We start from the raw sequence: 17,082 nt of genomic DNA, 5'->3' as shown, positions 1-17,082 counted from the left end.
CCGAATATAAAGTATGCATTCGGTGGCAACTCAAGCTTTTAACTAATTAGAGTAAATGCTAGATTAATATGGTATCAGAGCATTATAAGATCGCGAGTTCAAATCTTATCATATTTACTATACATACTTGGATACATAAGTTCAACAAAACTAGTCGCTTTCAATCAATGTATTGTACGGGGACTAGATTCAATGCATATATCAGTTATTAGTTATTATAAAAATTGTCAATTTTTGTGAACCGCCTTTTGTTTTGCTGATATGCATTAATGATAACTGTATTTCACATTTAATAGCTCAAAGCAAAGTTGCTTTAATTTAATTAGTTGAAAAAATAATCTCACTTAAATTAATGTAAATAAAGATGTATAACTACCAAGCCTGTGTGGCCATCAATAACACCACACAGAGGCATATAATTAAACTAGAGAGAGAGAGAGAGTTTTAGATATTAGTTTAATTAAGGCATTCAAATAATTAAGTATTCGTTACAACTTGATCAACAAGTTGTGCTACGAAATTTTATTCATCACCAGTGTATTTGTTCATTATATATTAATTAGATGATGCTAACACAAACCTATATATATATATATATATATATAGTGCGGCTAGGATGCTTATGGAAGCACGGAGGGCTTCGTACTTCCACTTTGTCTTCGATGTTCCGACTTTCAAATCGACGATCGGCTCCGTTAGGCTTGATCTAGAGTATTTAAAGTATCTAGAAAATAAATTTTACGATTTTTCGATATCATTTGCCTAGTGATCAAAGTGGCTCAAAATCAACGGCTGAAAATAAAAATCTTACAAAATATGATGATATGACATTAAAATTTTAGATCAAAGTTATTGATCTTGTTTTATATGGTATAAAGAATTTTCTATCAAAATTTCATATGATTTGGATATTTCTACACCGTTAAACTTGCAACCGGCTCACCACGGCCATTAAAATTATTGATTTTGAGCCCCTTCGATCACTAGGAAAATGATATTGAAAAATCACAAAATTTATTTTCTAGCTACTTCAAATACTCTAGATCAACTCTAACGGAACCAATCATCAATTCGAAAGTCCGAACATCGAAAACAACTTGGAAGCACGGAGGGCTCCATGCTTCCATAAGCATACCAGCCTACTCTATATATATAGAGAGAGAGAGAGAGTCCGGCTACTATACATTTATGAGTATTGGCTCCCTTATACTCATAAGTTTTTGGCTCTTAGATTTGTTTCATTAATCATTTTCACCCGTTAGATCATACTATTCAACAAACTACCGACTCAACCCTAGGAAACCACTGTCATTTTAGGTGGGGACCACTGTTATCCTAACCACACATCTCATGAATTAACGGTTAAAAATTTATGAGTACAAGAAAGTTTATACTCATAAGAGTATAGTAGCCCCAGCCTATTTATATATGTATCATGTAATTAAATTTATTCTCAATTACACAACGCTTTGTTAAAAGTCTATGGAAATCCCCTAAAAAATATTAGTCATGTCGAATCGAGCGCTCCATTTAAGTTTTATTCATCCAATGCAATAAAAATCTATTGGATTTATTGGAACTATCTTGTTAAACTAAATGATGATTAATTGAATTAAATCAATAGCCTTTGCCCGTTGATCGAATTGAAGGACTAGGATGAGTTCCACCAACAATTAATTGCTAATAGCTAATGAAGCCCTCTTTTTTAATTGAATCCTAACTTAATTAATTAATTAGCCCAATAATCACAAACTGGAACAAGTAAAAGTTGAAAGTATATATATCTGATATTACTCAAGAAAATGAAGTTAATTAATTGGAGGCTTGATGTTATATAATTACCATTTTCAACCAAATTAATTACTCCAAACATAAATATTACAGAAAAATCATACTTTTATATAGGTCTTTAATAGTTCCAAAGGCTCATACCAATCGCAAAAGCAATAATAGAGTATCGCAGTAAGAGTCGGTGCGTTGCTACGGATTTCAAATTTGAGACCGCCAAAAGAACCACCAATTTTTTAATAAACTTTTAATTTAGTTAAAGTGATATATTGGATTAGTTCTAGCTTATTAATTTTCTTTGGGTCTTAATTAACATCTAGAAACTTGGAGGGGAAAAAAAAAAAGAAATAACAAAAAGAAACCCTTATCTAGGTCGTTTAGTTGACAACCTGTGAATAGGACCAATTAAACTACCAATTTCCTGATATCTTAGAATCACAACAAATCATGATGTCCACATAACTTGTTTGCAAGTGAATATAATAATAATTATCTCTCTCCACCTAATACCTTTTGTCCTCACCAAAGTGGTATCTTGGAATTGTAGCTCATACCACATCTTCATATAAAATTATATATATATATATATATATATATATATATATATATAGAGAGAGAGAGAGAGAGAGAGAGAGAGAGAGAGAAAGGTGAGCTGGAATACTATTAGTAGCAAACAGGTTCCGTTGCCACTCATTTATTTTTATAATTGAGCTTTCAAATCGACGATCCGCACCGTTGAACATGATCTATACTACTTAAAACATCTAAAAATCAAATTTTATATTTTTTTTACATTGTTCTTTTCTTCATTAAGTGGACACAAAAATAAACGACTAAAAATGAGTATCCTTTAAAAAGTGATGACATAAGTTTTATAATCAAGATCAAGAGTATAGATCTTATTCTAAATAGTTTAAAAAATTTTATAACCAAAATTCAATTAATTTAGATATCTTTATGCCGCTAAACAAGAAAACGTCTTATATCGATCATTAAAATTACAAATTTTGAAACCCTTTGATTATTAGGCCAATGATATCGAAAAAATTTAAATTTTAGTTTCTAAATACTTCAAGTGGTATAAATCATGTTTAGCGGTGCCGATCGTCGATTTGAAAGCTCCATCATAAAAAATAAATAGGTGGCAACAGAGCCCGTTTACTACCCATAGCATTTCAGCTCAACTTTATATATATATATATATATATATATATATATATAGAGAGAGAGAGAGAGAGAGAGAGAGAGAGAGAGAGAGAGAGTGCTGCTAGGATACATATGGAAGTACGGAGGGCTCCGTGCTTTCACTTTATTTTCGATGTTCGGACTTTCGAATCGACGATCGGCTCCATTAAACTTGATCTAGAGTATTTGAAGTATCTAGAAAATAAATTTTGCGATTTTTCGATATCATTTGCCTAGTGATCGAAGTGGCTCAAAATCAACGGCTGAAAATAAAAATCTTACAAAATATGATGATATGACATTAAAATTTTAGATCAAAGTTATTGATCTTGTTTTATATGGTATAAAGAATTTTCTATCAAAATTTCATGTGATTTGGATATTTCTACACCGTTAAACTTGCAACCGGCTCACCACGGTCATTAAAATTATTAATTTTGAGCCCCTTCGATCACTAGGCAAATGATATCGAAAAATTACAAAATTTATTTTCTAGGTACTTCAAATACTCTAGATCAATTCTAACGGAGCCGATCGTTAATTCGAAAGTCCGAACATCGAAAACAACTTGGAAGCACGGAGGCCGTCGTGCTTCCATAAGCATACCAGCACAACTCTCTCTCTCTCTCTCTCTCTCTCTCTATCTATCTATCTATCTATATATATATATATATAGAGCTAGGCTCCTATGCTTTCGAAAGTACGGAAGCCTCCGTATTTGTAAGTTGTTTTCAATAATGGAACATTCGATTCGGCGATCGGTTCTATTAGACATAATCTACGCTATTAGAACTATCTAGAAACCAAATTTCATAAATTTTTTACTTCGTTTGTCTAGTAAACGAGTAGCCTTAAATTGAACGACTGAAAATAAAAATTTCATAAAAAGCAGCGATAAATTACTCAAATTTCAAATCGAAAATATTGGTCTTGCTATTGATGTTAAGTAGAATTTTCTATTAAATTTTCATCTAATTTAGATGCTTCTACACCGTTAAACTTAAAAACGTGCTATATCGGCCGTTAAAATAGTCATTTTTTAGACCTTTTGATCGCTTGGTAAATGATATCAAAAAATTATAAAATTTGGTTTATGGATAGTTCCAATAGGGTAATTATACTTAACGGAGCCGATCGTCGAATCGGATTTCCTATCATCGAAAATAACTTACAAACACGGAGGTCTCCATACTTTCGAAAGTACAGAAGACTTACTCTATATATATATATATATTAATATATATATATATATATATATATATATAATATATATATATATATATATATATATATATATACATATACATACATATACACATACATATACATATACATATACATACATATACACATACATATACATATACATATACATACACATATACATACATATACACATACATACACATACACATACACATATACATATACATATACATACACATACACATACACATATACATATACATATACATATACATACACACATACATACACATACACATACATATACATACACATATACATACACATATACATATACATATACATATACATATACATACACATACACATACATATACATATACATATACATACACATACACATACATATACATATATATACATATACATATATACATATATATATATATATATATATACATATACTCTATATATATATATATATATAGAGTATGTATATATATATATAGAGTCCGGCTACTATACTCTTATGAGTATAGAGAGAGAGAGAGAGAGAGAGAGAGAATTGAGCTAGAATACACGTAAAAGCACCATTCTATTGGTGATTTTAAGTTTCTAATCTTTAGATCTACCCTTTAACAATTAGTAGCCTTTAGATCAAATACTAATCCAACTGCCACCACCTTCCACCACCATTCTATTCCTACATCATCTCCATCCAAAGGCTACAAATTTAAAAACACCAATTGATTGGTGCTTTTATTATATATATATATACTTGGGCTGAAATACTATTCATAGTATTTATGCTCTTTTACAATCGAGTTTTTAACCAACGGATGAAAAATTATAGGCTGGGATGATAGTAGTCCCCTATAGCGGTGGTTCTCCTAGGATTGAGTGGGTGGTTAGTTGGTTGAATAGTATGATCTAAAAGATGGAATTGATTATAGAGTAAAAAAATCAATAGCAAAAAAATTCAAATGCTATTAATGGTATTTCAGCTCAACTCTAGATATATATTTTTATAAATATATAGATATTTATGAATACTATATAACCCCAATATATTACTTAGTCTGCAAGGCTCAATGATTCAAACTCCTTGTTGCATGCACTATTAATGGAGAAAGTTGGGACACAACCTCATGGCCTAAATTTAATGCAATAATATACTTAGAATAATCAAATTGGTGGCTTATTTTTCTAATATTAAAATGTGCCAATCATGTCTCATGAGTAGTGACTTGTGATTCTAGAGAAGCCCCTTCATGAGAAAAGTATTAATTCTAGGGATTTCCACCCTTTTTAAAGTAAATATATACATGTGCAAGATCCACCTGGGTCAAGGGAAAGAGGTAGCTTCTTTGATGATCCCAAGAGCTTCTTAAGAAACATTTTTTTAAAAGAAATTAATTAAGGGGGAAATGTTGAAGGGGACGTTAGAATTTGTAAAATGCCAGGAAACAACAAGGAAAGTGTTAATGGACTTTTAATAAAATAATAATTATTTTATGTCCTCCTCATTCAATTTATGCTGAGCTCTTCTAGTCCTCTATGATCAGGTCTCTTAGGTACCCAACAAATTACATATTTGGTTTTAATGGCTCACCCTTTTTGTCCTTTCTAGGCTAAGCATTGAATGCCACATGTAAAGACACCAGTGAACCCAAACCACTATATATGGTTGGTTTTATTTATTTTTTTAATAGAAAAAGATGTCTGTAGGTCACCACACATGCATCTGTTGTTACATGAAGATAAATTTAAATTTGTTTCTCCTAAACATTTTCCATCTTGCATGAAGCTAGATTTGAAATTGGTTCTCCTAGTAGCCCAAATAGGAGGAAGTCAGCCAATTGCTCTAAGCAGTGCAGTGGAGGTGTGATTCGACGAATCTTTATTCAAAACTAGTTAACATGCTTTCTGTCAAAAAGAACTGATATTAGTGAAATATGTATGTCATCCTTAATTCGCATAATAGTGGACCAATTCAAGTAGATTATAGATAATTCAGGTCATGATCATGTTACTATCAGGAGATTGTTTTCAAGAAAATGGCCATGATGAAAGGGGACCAAATGGATGGATAGAGTCACAACATGCAAGCTACAATTAAGTGAATTAAGTAGTTGGCAGGTCTAATCAATCAATTTATTTATTGTATGAAATTTCAGCAAAGTTTCATTTCTTTTTCTTTTCTTTTCTTTCTTTTTAAAAAAAGAGAATGACTTCTCCTCATATTAATAAAATATTCTTGTGGATAGGTGTACATCCTTCTCATAAGGGGGAAGTGGATCGATCGAATTGCAGCTAACATAAGGCAATGTTTGATTAGGCTACAGCATGAGAGCGATGTATAATTCAAATTTATCCCTCTTGTGTTTCCAAAAAAAGCAGGAAAATGGTTATGAATATATATCTATTCTAGCTGATTTCAAATTGTAACTATTATTCACGCCAAATCCTTATGGATAATCGTAGCTCACGGAACTTAGCATGAGGTTTAATTTAGGTTACTAAACTTCCATATGTTGTAATCAAGCCATTAAACTTTAAATTTTTTCTTCAAGTTTGATTACTTTTGTCTTAAGTTCGGGTGATGAGGTGACCGATTTAATTAGTTGGCGTGTCATCTCAGGTAGATAGTTTGGTCATGATGAAATGATGCTGATTCGATCAACTCGTCGCATCATTTCTTAAAGATGACATGGAAGTTAAATCTTATCAATCTTGAGGTGATTGACAACTAATCTAGCTATTGCCGTATCACCACAACACCATCCTTCTCTACGATCCATTTGAAACATAAATAAAGCAACTTAGAGGTGCAATGAATGGAAGTCCAATTTCCTGGAAGAAATATTGTGGTAAGTTTCTTGATATGGTGGTGTAATTTTACCAGCTCACTCTATCTCAAACATTATAAAAACATTTTGTGCTTTGTATGATATATCCACTTAACATTGTAGTTATCCTATAATTGTCTAACTACTACAAACAAAATGCGCCTAATTAACAGCCTGTTTGGTTCTGCTTCTGTTTCTTCTTTCAAGAAAAATCATCTCTGAATTAGATGTTGAGATCTAGAAGTAGAAGCCCAAACTTTGATATTTATACTTCCGCTAGCTGCTACCACCGAGGGAATTTGCTGAAGATCGAGGTTTTGACAAAGTAAGCAACACTACTTAGTTAATATTTCATCTAACAAAGACTACACGCTACCAGGTCATTAGGATGTGTCAACCTTTTGAAGAGCAATTGGACCGCTCTGCGCTGATGTGCCACTCGACCTTCTTTCTTTCTTTTCTCACCTAGCCCGTTCTTTTTCGCTTCTCTTTTTTTTTTTTACCTCTTTTTGCCTGTTTTTTCAGAGGCCCTAGCTGCTTCCATTTTGTACACTCAGTTCATTTTACCTAATGAATGAAGCAGCTAGCTTGCTACCTATTTCTTAAAAAAAAAAAAAAAAAAAAAAAAAAAAAAAAAAAAAGAAAAAAAAAAGACTACATGCTACAGTTAAACCAAATGGGCCCTATATAATATGCTTCAAATTAACTTTCCGTGTAGGTAGTTGAATCTAAATACATGGTAGAGGGATCTTTATGAGCCCAAATATATCCTAATTATTAGGTAGCAAGGGAGATCGAATCTCACCCCAACACATCAACATGCATGTTCCAACTTGCACAGTACTCTTCTCTCTCGAATCAAGTGATGCATGATTAACAATTAGTGATCAATTGCAACACTTTTGTGAAAAGTGAAGCTTAGCTTTGCCCCCACTAGTATCTCTCTCTCTCTCTTTTGAATCATAATTTCTATATACTACTGCACTTAGACAGGGAAAAGCTAGATCTTTACATAGAAAGGGTCATCTCCAATATCTCTCTATCTCTAAGGTGCGCCACTACATCAATTTCACTTAAAGGAAAAGGAGGGGACAAAAAAAAGAGAAAAATTAAAAAAAAGAAGATATATGTTTCACCACTTCTATTTATAAATTAATAGCTTATGAGTTTTAATTGCCTAAGGTTTCTTAATTTAAAGCAGTGGTTTTTGTATAGCTTTTTGCGAAGTCTTAATATTTTTTTTACAAATAGTCTTAAACTAATATATATTTTGTGTATTCTAGTCACGAATGATAAGCTTAATTTACATATTTTGGCTGTCGAATATCTCACTTATGCTCCTCATAACAAAATAATTCTGAAAACTAGGCCAAACTAGGAGCGTGACCATCCCATAGCATTGCGACTAACAGAGAAGTACATTTTTTTTTTTTCCACAAATATATTTTCTTGTGGCTAGTTAAATTACAAAATCCTCCCTTGCACTTTGGACCTTGATTCACTGGAATGATTTGGCACAAAGCTTGTATAATATGTCTAAATTTTAAAAAAAGACTTCTTAAATTAAAAGACTTTGTAAAATTTTACATCCACATTGACTGATCATCAAAAATAATTTTACATATTTGATACAGCAGTAAAGTATACACAAGTTTCAAATTGATACAAAGTTTTATGCAAGATGATAATTAAGACCACGCGGGGTCCAGGATAAAGTGCGACGGGATATTTTGTATCTTAACCGGTACTTTTTTCGCCCCCACAAAGTAAGAGAACACAAAGAAAATTGTTTTCAAATGCTATATATACAATGTGGTCAAATTTTTTTTTTTTTTCATGCATCTATAAAGCAACATTACATTCATTCATATGCCTCCCCCAACATCTCCACTAGTTAGTCACTTTCCTCTCAGCTAGAGTACCTTAAGATACATATATTTTTATATATATTATTTTTTAAAGAAAGGCGACAACATTTCCCCTGATGAATTGGTCCCTAGCTCTTACCATATTTTTCAGGTAACAAGCTACCCCCCTCATCAAATATTCATTCCAACAGTAACACTCACTGTTTGGTTCATCTCTCTCTCTCTCTCTCCTTTTCACACACACTCACATACACTTCCATGGGACAAAGGGAAACAAAAGGAATATTACAGATGAGAGAGAAACATATATATTATATATATGTGTAATGTATACATAGAGAGAGAAGAGGGGGTGTTATTGCTTATTATTACTCTATTTGAAAGAGAAAGGGGGGCGGTGTAAATGATTAAAGTGGAGGGCACAGCATATATTTTGGATGTGAATGCGAGGTGGACGTAGACCCATCGCAGCAGGGGTCGACAATGGAGGGGTCCATGCTCCTCCTCAACACCATATGCATGGGCCATGCATAATGTAACACATATAGGTGCAATTATACAGTGGTGGTGGTCCTAGTTATGTATATATATATATATATATATATATATATATATATATATATATATATATATATATATATATATTGTATGATCATCACCTGTGTATGTGGTCCATGTGTGGCACCTGTGGATGATTGGGGCGACACTTGGCGCTTTGCGAGTGGCACAGCCTGGCGGGTTAGTTATGGGAGGGAGTGTTGCTTTATTTAGAGAGTCGGAAATGTTAGGACTGTTTTTGGACTGGTTTCGATGCGAATTCTGTGATATCTCAAGACCAGTTGTAATCCACCAAGGTGTACGCTAGCTGTTTGGATGTATGAACATATTGTTCGGCATATCTCTTGCTTTGTTTAGAGAGATCGAGTTGGAAAAGTTAAGACTGTTTCTGGGCTGGTTCGCTACATCTGACTGATCCAAGACCAGTTGTAATCCACCAAGGTATATGCGGTTTGGATGGATGAACATGTTGTTCGGCATAAATATCTCTTTAATTTACTGAAGAAACATTAGTATTTGGAAATAAGATGAGGATCGTGATCAGATGCGTACGTAGAATAGATACCAAATATATCTGGCCATCAAGGTTTTCTTTCGGATCAATATAAATTACTTCTTAAGTGAAATATACTAGCTATATATACCACACGCAAAAAAAAAAAAATCATCATACTAAACAAGTTATCACTATACATTTCATTTCGATATCCAAATTAACATGCCTTATGTGGATATATAGCGGTTAAACCGTGTCATCTTGAGATTCAGAATGTTGCAGATATAAAAGCCTAGCTCAAGTGAAAAACACACACCAATAAAATTTAGAAAAATAGAAGATATATATATATATATATATATATATGTACATATCTCAATCATTGATGATCACGTGCTTTAATTATTTGAATTGTGATTCATGATCTTTTTCATTATTAATGCCATAATTTACTGGTGTCCACTAAAATAGGTAAAAATGGCCCACATTGTAATCATAATCATTAATTGTTTCTTCAAAGTTTGAAGCAAATGCGAACATTAAACTCATGCTAACTGTTAAAATAAAAAATAAAAAAAAAGAGAGAAGAAAAGAAGAGCATATATATATATATATCTATATATATATATAATCCATTTAAAACAAGATCTATATACTTTTGATCTTGATTATAATAATCCTATCATCATTTTTTGAAAGGATATATACTTATTTTTAGTTGTTCAATGTTCACTTGATGCACAAGATTATAATATCGAAAAAATATATAATTTAATTTCTAAATATTTTTAGTGTTCTAGCTAGATTATGTCCAACAATGTCGATCGTCAATTCAGGAGCTATATTATTGAAAACAAATTAGTAGCAACGGAGTCTATTTGCTACTGATAGTATTCTAGCTCATATATGAGTTTATTAAGAAATTAATGAATGCATGAAGGGGAGGGGGGACCCTATTAATTCCTTGTCTATGAGGGCACAGTGCACAAGTTGCCCTCCTCGGTTGTCCACCAATCTCTCTCTCTCTCTCTCTCTCTCTCTCCCATTATTATTATTATTATTATTATTATTATTATTATTATTATTATTTATATTTAAGGTTAAAATTTTGACCCATGAGAATTTTGGTAACCTTAAACCCTGAACTCTAATCTCAACTATATATATATATATATATAATTGATGCTTACATTCTAATTTAGCGTCTCACGAGTACGTTAGGTCTCTCTCTCTCTCTCTCTCTCTCTCGCGTGATGTAATTAACAGAGCTGATTTTGATAATATCTCGTTGGATTACAAAATTAGTAATTTAATTTAAAACTTTAGGTTTTATGTATAATCTAATCTTAGAATTAATATTCAAAACATCTTTGACAGGATATATACACAAAATAATCCATCAAATTACCAAATGTTCTGCCAAAAAAAATAAATAAATAAATAAATAAATGTTACGGAGTACTCTGAAGATTAATAGAGATCGATTAATCAAATAAAAGGTTTTAAATTCCAAATATATTGTTCAAAAGCACTGGTTACATCAAAAATTTTGAAATTCAGATTTTTCTTATTATTCAATATGCAATATATATATATATATATATATATATATATATATATAGTTCGAATATAGTTCTAATAAGATGTATGTTATCTCTCAAAAAAAGAATAAGATGTATGTTCATTTTACAATTTTGCCCTCGTGGTCTCAAATATTAACACTAATCCCTACACTAGGGATGCAAACGGGGCGGATCCGGGAGCGGGAGAGTTCCCCCACCTCCGGCTCCATTTCTTATCTGGGCGGGGCGGATTCGGGGCGGGTTACTTTTCATTTTATTTTTGGCTCCTACTTACCGCTCCATTCGGGGCGGATCGGGGCGGGAGCGGGGCGGGAGCGGATTTTTAACGGATCGGGATAGATTGAAGGAAGAAAAGAGTCTCCTGCCTCCCGCTCCATTTACTTGGCAGATCGGGGCGGATTCGGGGCGGGTTATATTTTTCTATATTTTTTGTTCCCACTTACCACCCCATTCGGGGCGGATCGGGGCGGAGCTCCACCAACCCGGATCCATTTGCATCCCTACCCTACACATGTAAAGTGGGGATCCCTATAAAGTGTGTGTTCATGGCCCAAGCCCATTTCGCTATTCTCTTGCACGAATTATTAATTGGGCCAGGCCCAATAAAATAATTTGGTCCTAAATTTATAAACAATTTGGGCCAATGACAAAAAAATAAAGACTAGTTTTTTCAAGAGAAAAAGTTGATGGCGCCTATTGCAAATAGGCCTCTAGTTGGGTTGGTTTTGGATCCGGCCCATTTGCTCTTATTATATATACAATGTTTTTTCCATAACAATTAAAAATGTATTAATTCGAATTCGACACCGAATTCGATTGGATGCGAATATGAATGCCCAACTATGCATCCCGTCTAATTCGAATTCGGATCAGATTCGGATTCGGATTTGGATTCCGATTAATTCGGATGTTAAATTTACAATATTTTGAATTCTGATTTGGATACGGATATATTAGAATATTTTGAATTTGGATTTGGATTTTTGAATTCGGATTCGGATTTTTGAAAACTAATATACGTTATTAATTTATATATTTCAGAAAAATAAAAAAGAGGGTGTAGCTTAATTCCAGGGTAAAGAGCTTTGTCATATGTAAGAGGTGTAGAATTCAATTTAATAATAATTATTAAATTTTAATAAAAACTATTTAAATATATAGATATATTTAAATTTAATTTAGCTTAAATTATAATTATAAATTTAGATTTGAAATATAAATTCAGGTTTGATTTCGTTTTGCACGGAGATAAACGGGAAGTTAATATATTTTGTGGAGGAATTAGGTTATTTATTGTATTTTCATTTATTTTATTATAAATTTTGTATTAAAATTCTATTTAATGCTTACTAAATATTAGATATTATTCAATAAAATCAAAGGTACGTGAAAATTTAAATATAAATGTAATACTTTAGTTACATTGTTGTTAATTGTGCATATTTGTATATATAACTATCCGAATAATATTCAAATAAAAATCCTGTTCTTATCCTAATCCGAAAAGATATTTGATCGTATTTGAATCTGTTTTTAGCCAATATATAGTAATAAAAATTTAATATCTGAGGCATATCTGAATCCGAAAAAAAAAACAAAGTGATGGGAATATGCATGAAAAAAAAAAAGAAAGATAATTACTCATATTAAAAATTAATTAATTAAAAAAAAGATTATATTTCCTCTTTATATATACATATATAAGGTATGTTATGTTATGTTATTATATGATTATTATGCGATGGAGTGCAATAGGATGGAAGAAGAATCGGAAAGAAAGAGAAGAAGGCTGCAGGGCCCTGCACGACGAGGAGGATGATGAGAAGGCGGTAGACTGCATCAGCGGCCTGCCGGACTATGAGGAGGATGAGAAGGCAGAGGCTGCATCAGCGAGGTCTGCCGGACCATGTCCTCCACGAAATTCTGGCCTGTCTTCCCACCCGCATTGCCGTCAGCGCCTCCCTCCTCTCGCGGCGATGGCGGACGGTCTGGACGACGTCCCCCGACCTCTCCTTCACCACCGGCCTCTCCCCCTCCTTCGTCGACTCCGCCCTCCGCCTTCGCGACCCCGCCGTCCCCCTCCGCTCCTTCTCCCTCGTCGCCGCTTCCGCCGACTCCGACCGCGCCCAACTCCCCTCCTGGATCCGCCGCGCAGCAGCCAGCACCGCACTGGAATGCCTCACCGTCAGAACTTACGCTCAGAAACATGGGCGGCGCTTGGGCATCGTATCCGCGGCAGCCTTCCACCCGCCCTCTTTAGGAGTGCCCGAGGTCCTCCGCCTGCCCTCCTTACGAGTGCTCGAGCTCGCCTTCCCCGGAGGAGGAATAACGCAGGTGGAATGGCCCGCCGCCCGCTTTCCTACCTTCCTTGCAGAGGCTCGATCTCGCCAACCTAAGCTTGTTTCTGCCCGCCGGGGACGCCATCTCGAGCAGCTGCCCGGCGCTCAAGTACTGCCGGCTGTCGCTCTTCGCCGCCGCAGATCCCTAGCTCGCTCGTCGAGCATGATCTGAAGAAGATGCTGCTGAAGGCCGGCAGAGGCCGCAAGCTTTCCATGCTTAAAGTCAATCGGCTGATCTTGCCTAAATGCTGTATAACTGCGGTACATATGCCCCCTGTAATGTTTGTTAAACGAGTCGAACATGAGATAGTTTGAGCGTTAAAACACGAGAACTATATCTTTTATATTTTATATTTAACAAATACTATCTATAAACCTTCTTCTTTTTATTCTGAAATGATACGCTGAATTAAATAATATTGTAGGATTTGGGCAAGTTAGTTTTCGATCGGCGCAATGAGATAAATAATCTACCAGATCAGAAATATGAGAATCTCAAGCATTTAGAATTGACTGCCTATTTTGGAGGACTTAGCTGCTAGGGATGCAAACGCGGCGGATCCGGGGGCGGGAGAGTTCCCCCACCTCCCGCTCCATTTCTTATCGGGGCTTGGCGAATTCGGGGCGGGTTATTTTTTATTTTATTTTTGACTCCTACTTACCGCTCCATTCGGGGCGGATCGGGGCGGGAGTCGGATTTTTGACGGATCGGGGCGGATTGAAGGAAGAAAAGAGTCTCCCACCTCCCGCTCCATTTACTTGGCGGATCGGGGCGGATTCGGAGCGGGTTATATTTTTTTATATTTTTCGTTCTCACTTACCATCCCATTCGGGGCGGATCGGGGCGGAGCTCCACCAACCCGGATCCATTTGCATCCCTATAGCTCGCTGGGTGTTGCCTTCTTGCTCAAGATGTTCTCTAAGATCGAGACACTGCGTGTCTCTCAGCGGCGGATGTACCAAAGATTCAGTAAGTAAATCAAAATTAAACTAAAATATATAAAATTTTTTTATAAATACTTATATTGTTCGTACTCTTGAAAACGATAGAAATATATTAAAAATTATTTTTCTTATAAAGTATATCCTAAGATCCTCCGCATTTTCATCATTTTCTTCTCGTGCTCTATTCTCATATATGCTTTTTTTTCTCTAGCCTCAGTCCGAGGATATTTACAACTATTTCGGCGGATTTGGCAAAGGAGAATACTGGGATTCTCACAACTTCTGTCTTGAGAAATTGGTCCGGATATCGATGCATGATTTTACGAGAAAAAGATATGAATGTGACTTCTTGGAGGTCTTATTCCGAATGGCAACTTCGTTGCGGAAAATAACCGTCTCCCTGGATAGCCAAGCAATTTTTTTTTCCAGAAGAATTTTTTCAGAGAATGGAGCAACTGCACCAGTCTTTTCCGCACATTAAGATTGAAATCTCGTAATCTTATGAAAGATAGTTGATATGTAATGCTTATTAATAATATCTAGATAGCTAGGTTTGTATTATGTTTTTAGAAGCACGGGTATTATCGAGTCGTTTTTGATATTGCAATATTCGAATCGACGATTGGTTCCATTAGACTTAGATCTATAGTATTTGTAGTATCTAAAAGATAAATTTTACGATTTCTCGAAAGGGCCCAAAATTAACAATTTTAATGGTCGTGATGAGTCGTTTGGTAAGTTCAACGGTGTAGAAATATTCAAATCTTATAAAATTTTGATAAAAAATTTTTTGTACTGCATAAAACCATATCAATGTCCTATTGATTTTAAGTCCTTTCGATCACTAAGTAAATGATATCGAAAAATTATAAAATTTATTTTTAGGTATTTCAAATACTTTAGATCAAGTCTAATTGAGGCGATCGTCGATTTGGAAGTTTCACCATCCATTAACGACTTGATTACACAGAGGTCATCATGCTTCTAAAAGTATAGAAAACGGACTCATATCTAGATATTTGCATACTTAATTAGATTTTAATTTGGAGATGTAGATAAAGAAATCCTATTATAGATAATCATTTGGTATTATTGTATTTTATTTTTTCAAACATAAATTCTATGTACCTAGAGCAAGTGGCAAAGGGCTTGGTAGTTGGTACCCGAGACCTAAGTTCGAATCCTAGTTGATTCACATTTCCAGCTAAGTTTATTTCTAAATGAAATAAACGAAGCGTGCTACCTATCTCTCCAAAAAAAAAAAAAAAAAAAAAAAAAAAAAAAAAAAAAAAAAAGTAGTCTATACATCTTAAAAGTTTTTTTTTTTGACGGCAAAAATTGAAAACAAATTTTTTCTTAAATAGAATGATTTTAGTTTTGCTTCTATCAAATATTCCACCTCCCTCAAATTTTTTACTCTCACATTGTTCTATTTAGTACCCCGTAATTTTATTTTTCTCTTTCCATCATAATTTATATATATATATATATATATATATATATATATATATATATATAATGATGAAAAGTTTTTATTGAACTGGCCATTTCGACAAAGTCCGAGACCCAATTTATAACACAGTTCGCTTTAACTCTTGGAACCCAGAAAGTCAAAAAGCTGCTTTGAATTGTTAGAATGAGTGGTTTAATCATTAAACCGGTAAAATGATTCGATTTTAATCAAACCGGCTGAATTATTTTATTAAGCCATATTAAAATCTAATGGCTTAAAATAAATTTTATTGATTTTATTTTTTATTAGCACATATTAATCTTATAAAGAAAAGGAACATGAAGAACTATGTCTAGAAATTAGTTGTTTATACTTACGTACGGTAGAATATATATTAATATATGCATGCTTTTCTATACTACGTCACATTTAATTAAATTAAATTTAAATTTAAATTATTATTGGTGGTATTTTTTTATTTATTATTTGATATTTTTCTAAATTTAATTTATCTCCTAATAGGTTTTACATATTTTTAATTTAGTTAAATTATAAATACTTTTCATATGTATTTAGTAACATACAAATTTTGTCTGAATTTGAATCTGATTTAAAATTTGAATTAATTTAAAATTTTAAATTAATAAATTCATATTTAAATTTATGAATAAAATTTTAAATTTCAAATTTTAAATTTATTTTTAATTAATAATTTGAATATAAGTAGATGTTGGAGACAGATCTATTTATCAATCAATCTATCTTTTAAATTTAGTTTATTTTCAAATTAGTTAATTATTTTCTATTTGAGA

General features: G+C 33.3%; 1 protein-coding gene across 1 annotated transcript; it reads left to right on the top strand.

The window, feature by feature from the left end:
• On the top strand, positions 13,391 to 14,044 carry LOC109713343 (F-box protein At4g09920-like). The gene has a single exon (XM_020237412.1). The coding sequence runs from the start codon at positions 13,391 to 13,393 to the stop codon at positions 14,042 to 14,044; it is 654 nt and encodes a 217-aa protein (XP_020093001.1).

This window comes from Ananas comosus, linkage group 1, assembly GCF_001540865.1.
Source record: "Ananas comosus cultivar F153 linkage group 1, ASM154086v1, whole genome shotgun sequence".
NCBI lineage: Eukaryota > Viridiplantae > Streptophyta > Magnoliopsida > Poales > Bromeliaceae > Ananas > Ananas comosus.
The sequence above is the reverse complement of the archived record's forward strand: the minus strand, read 5'-3'. Positions and strand labels throughout refer to the sequence as shown.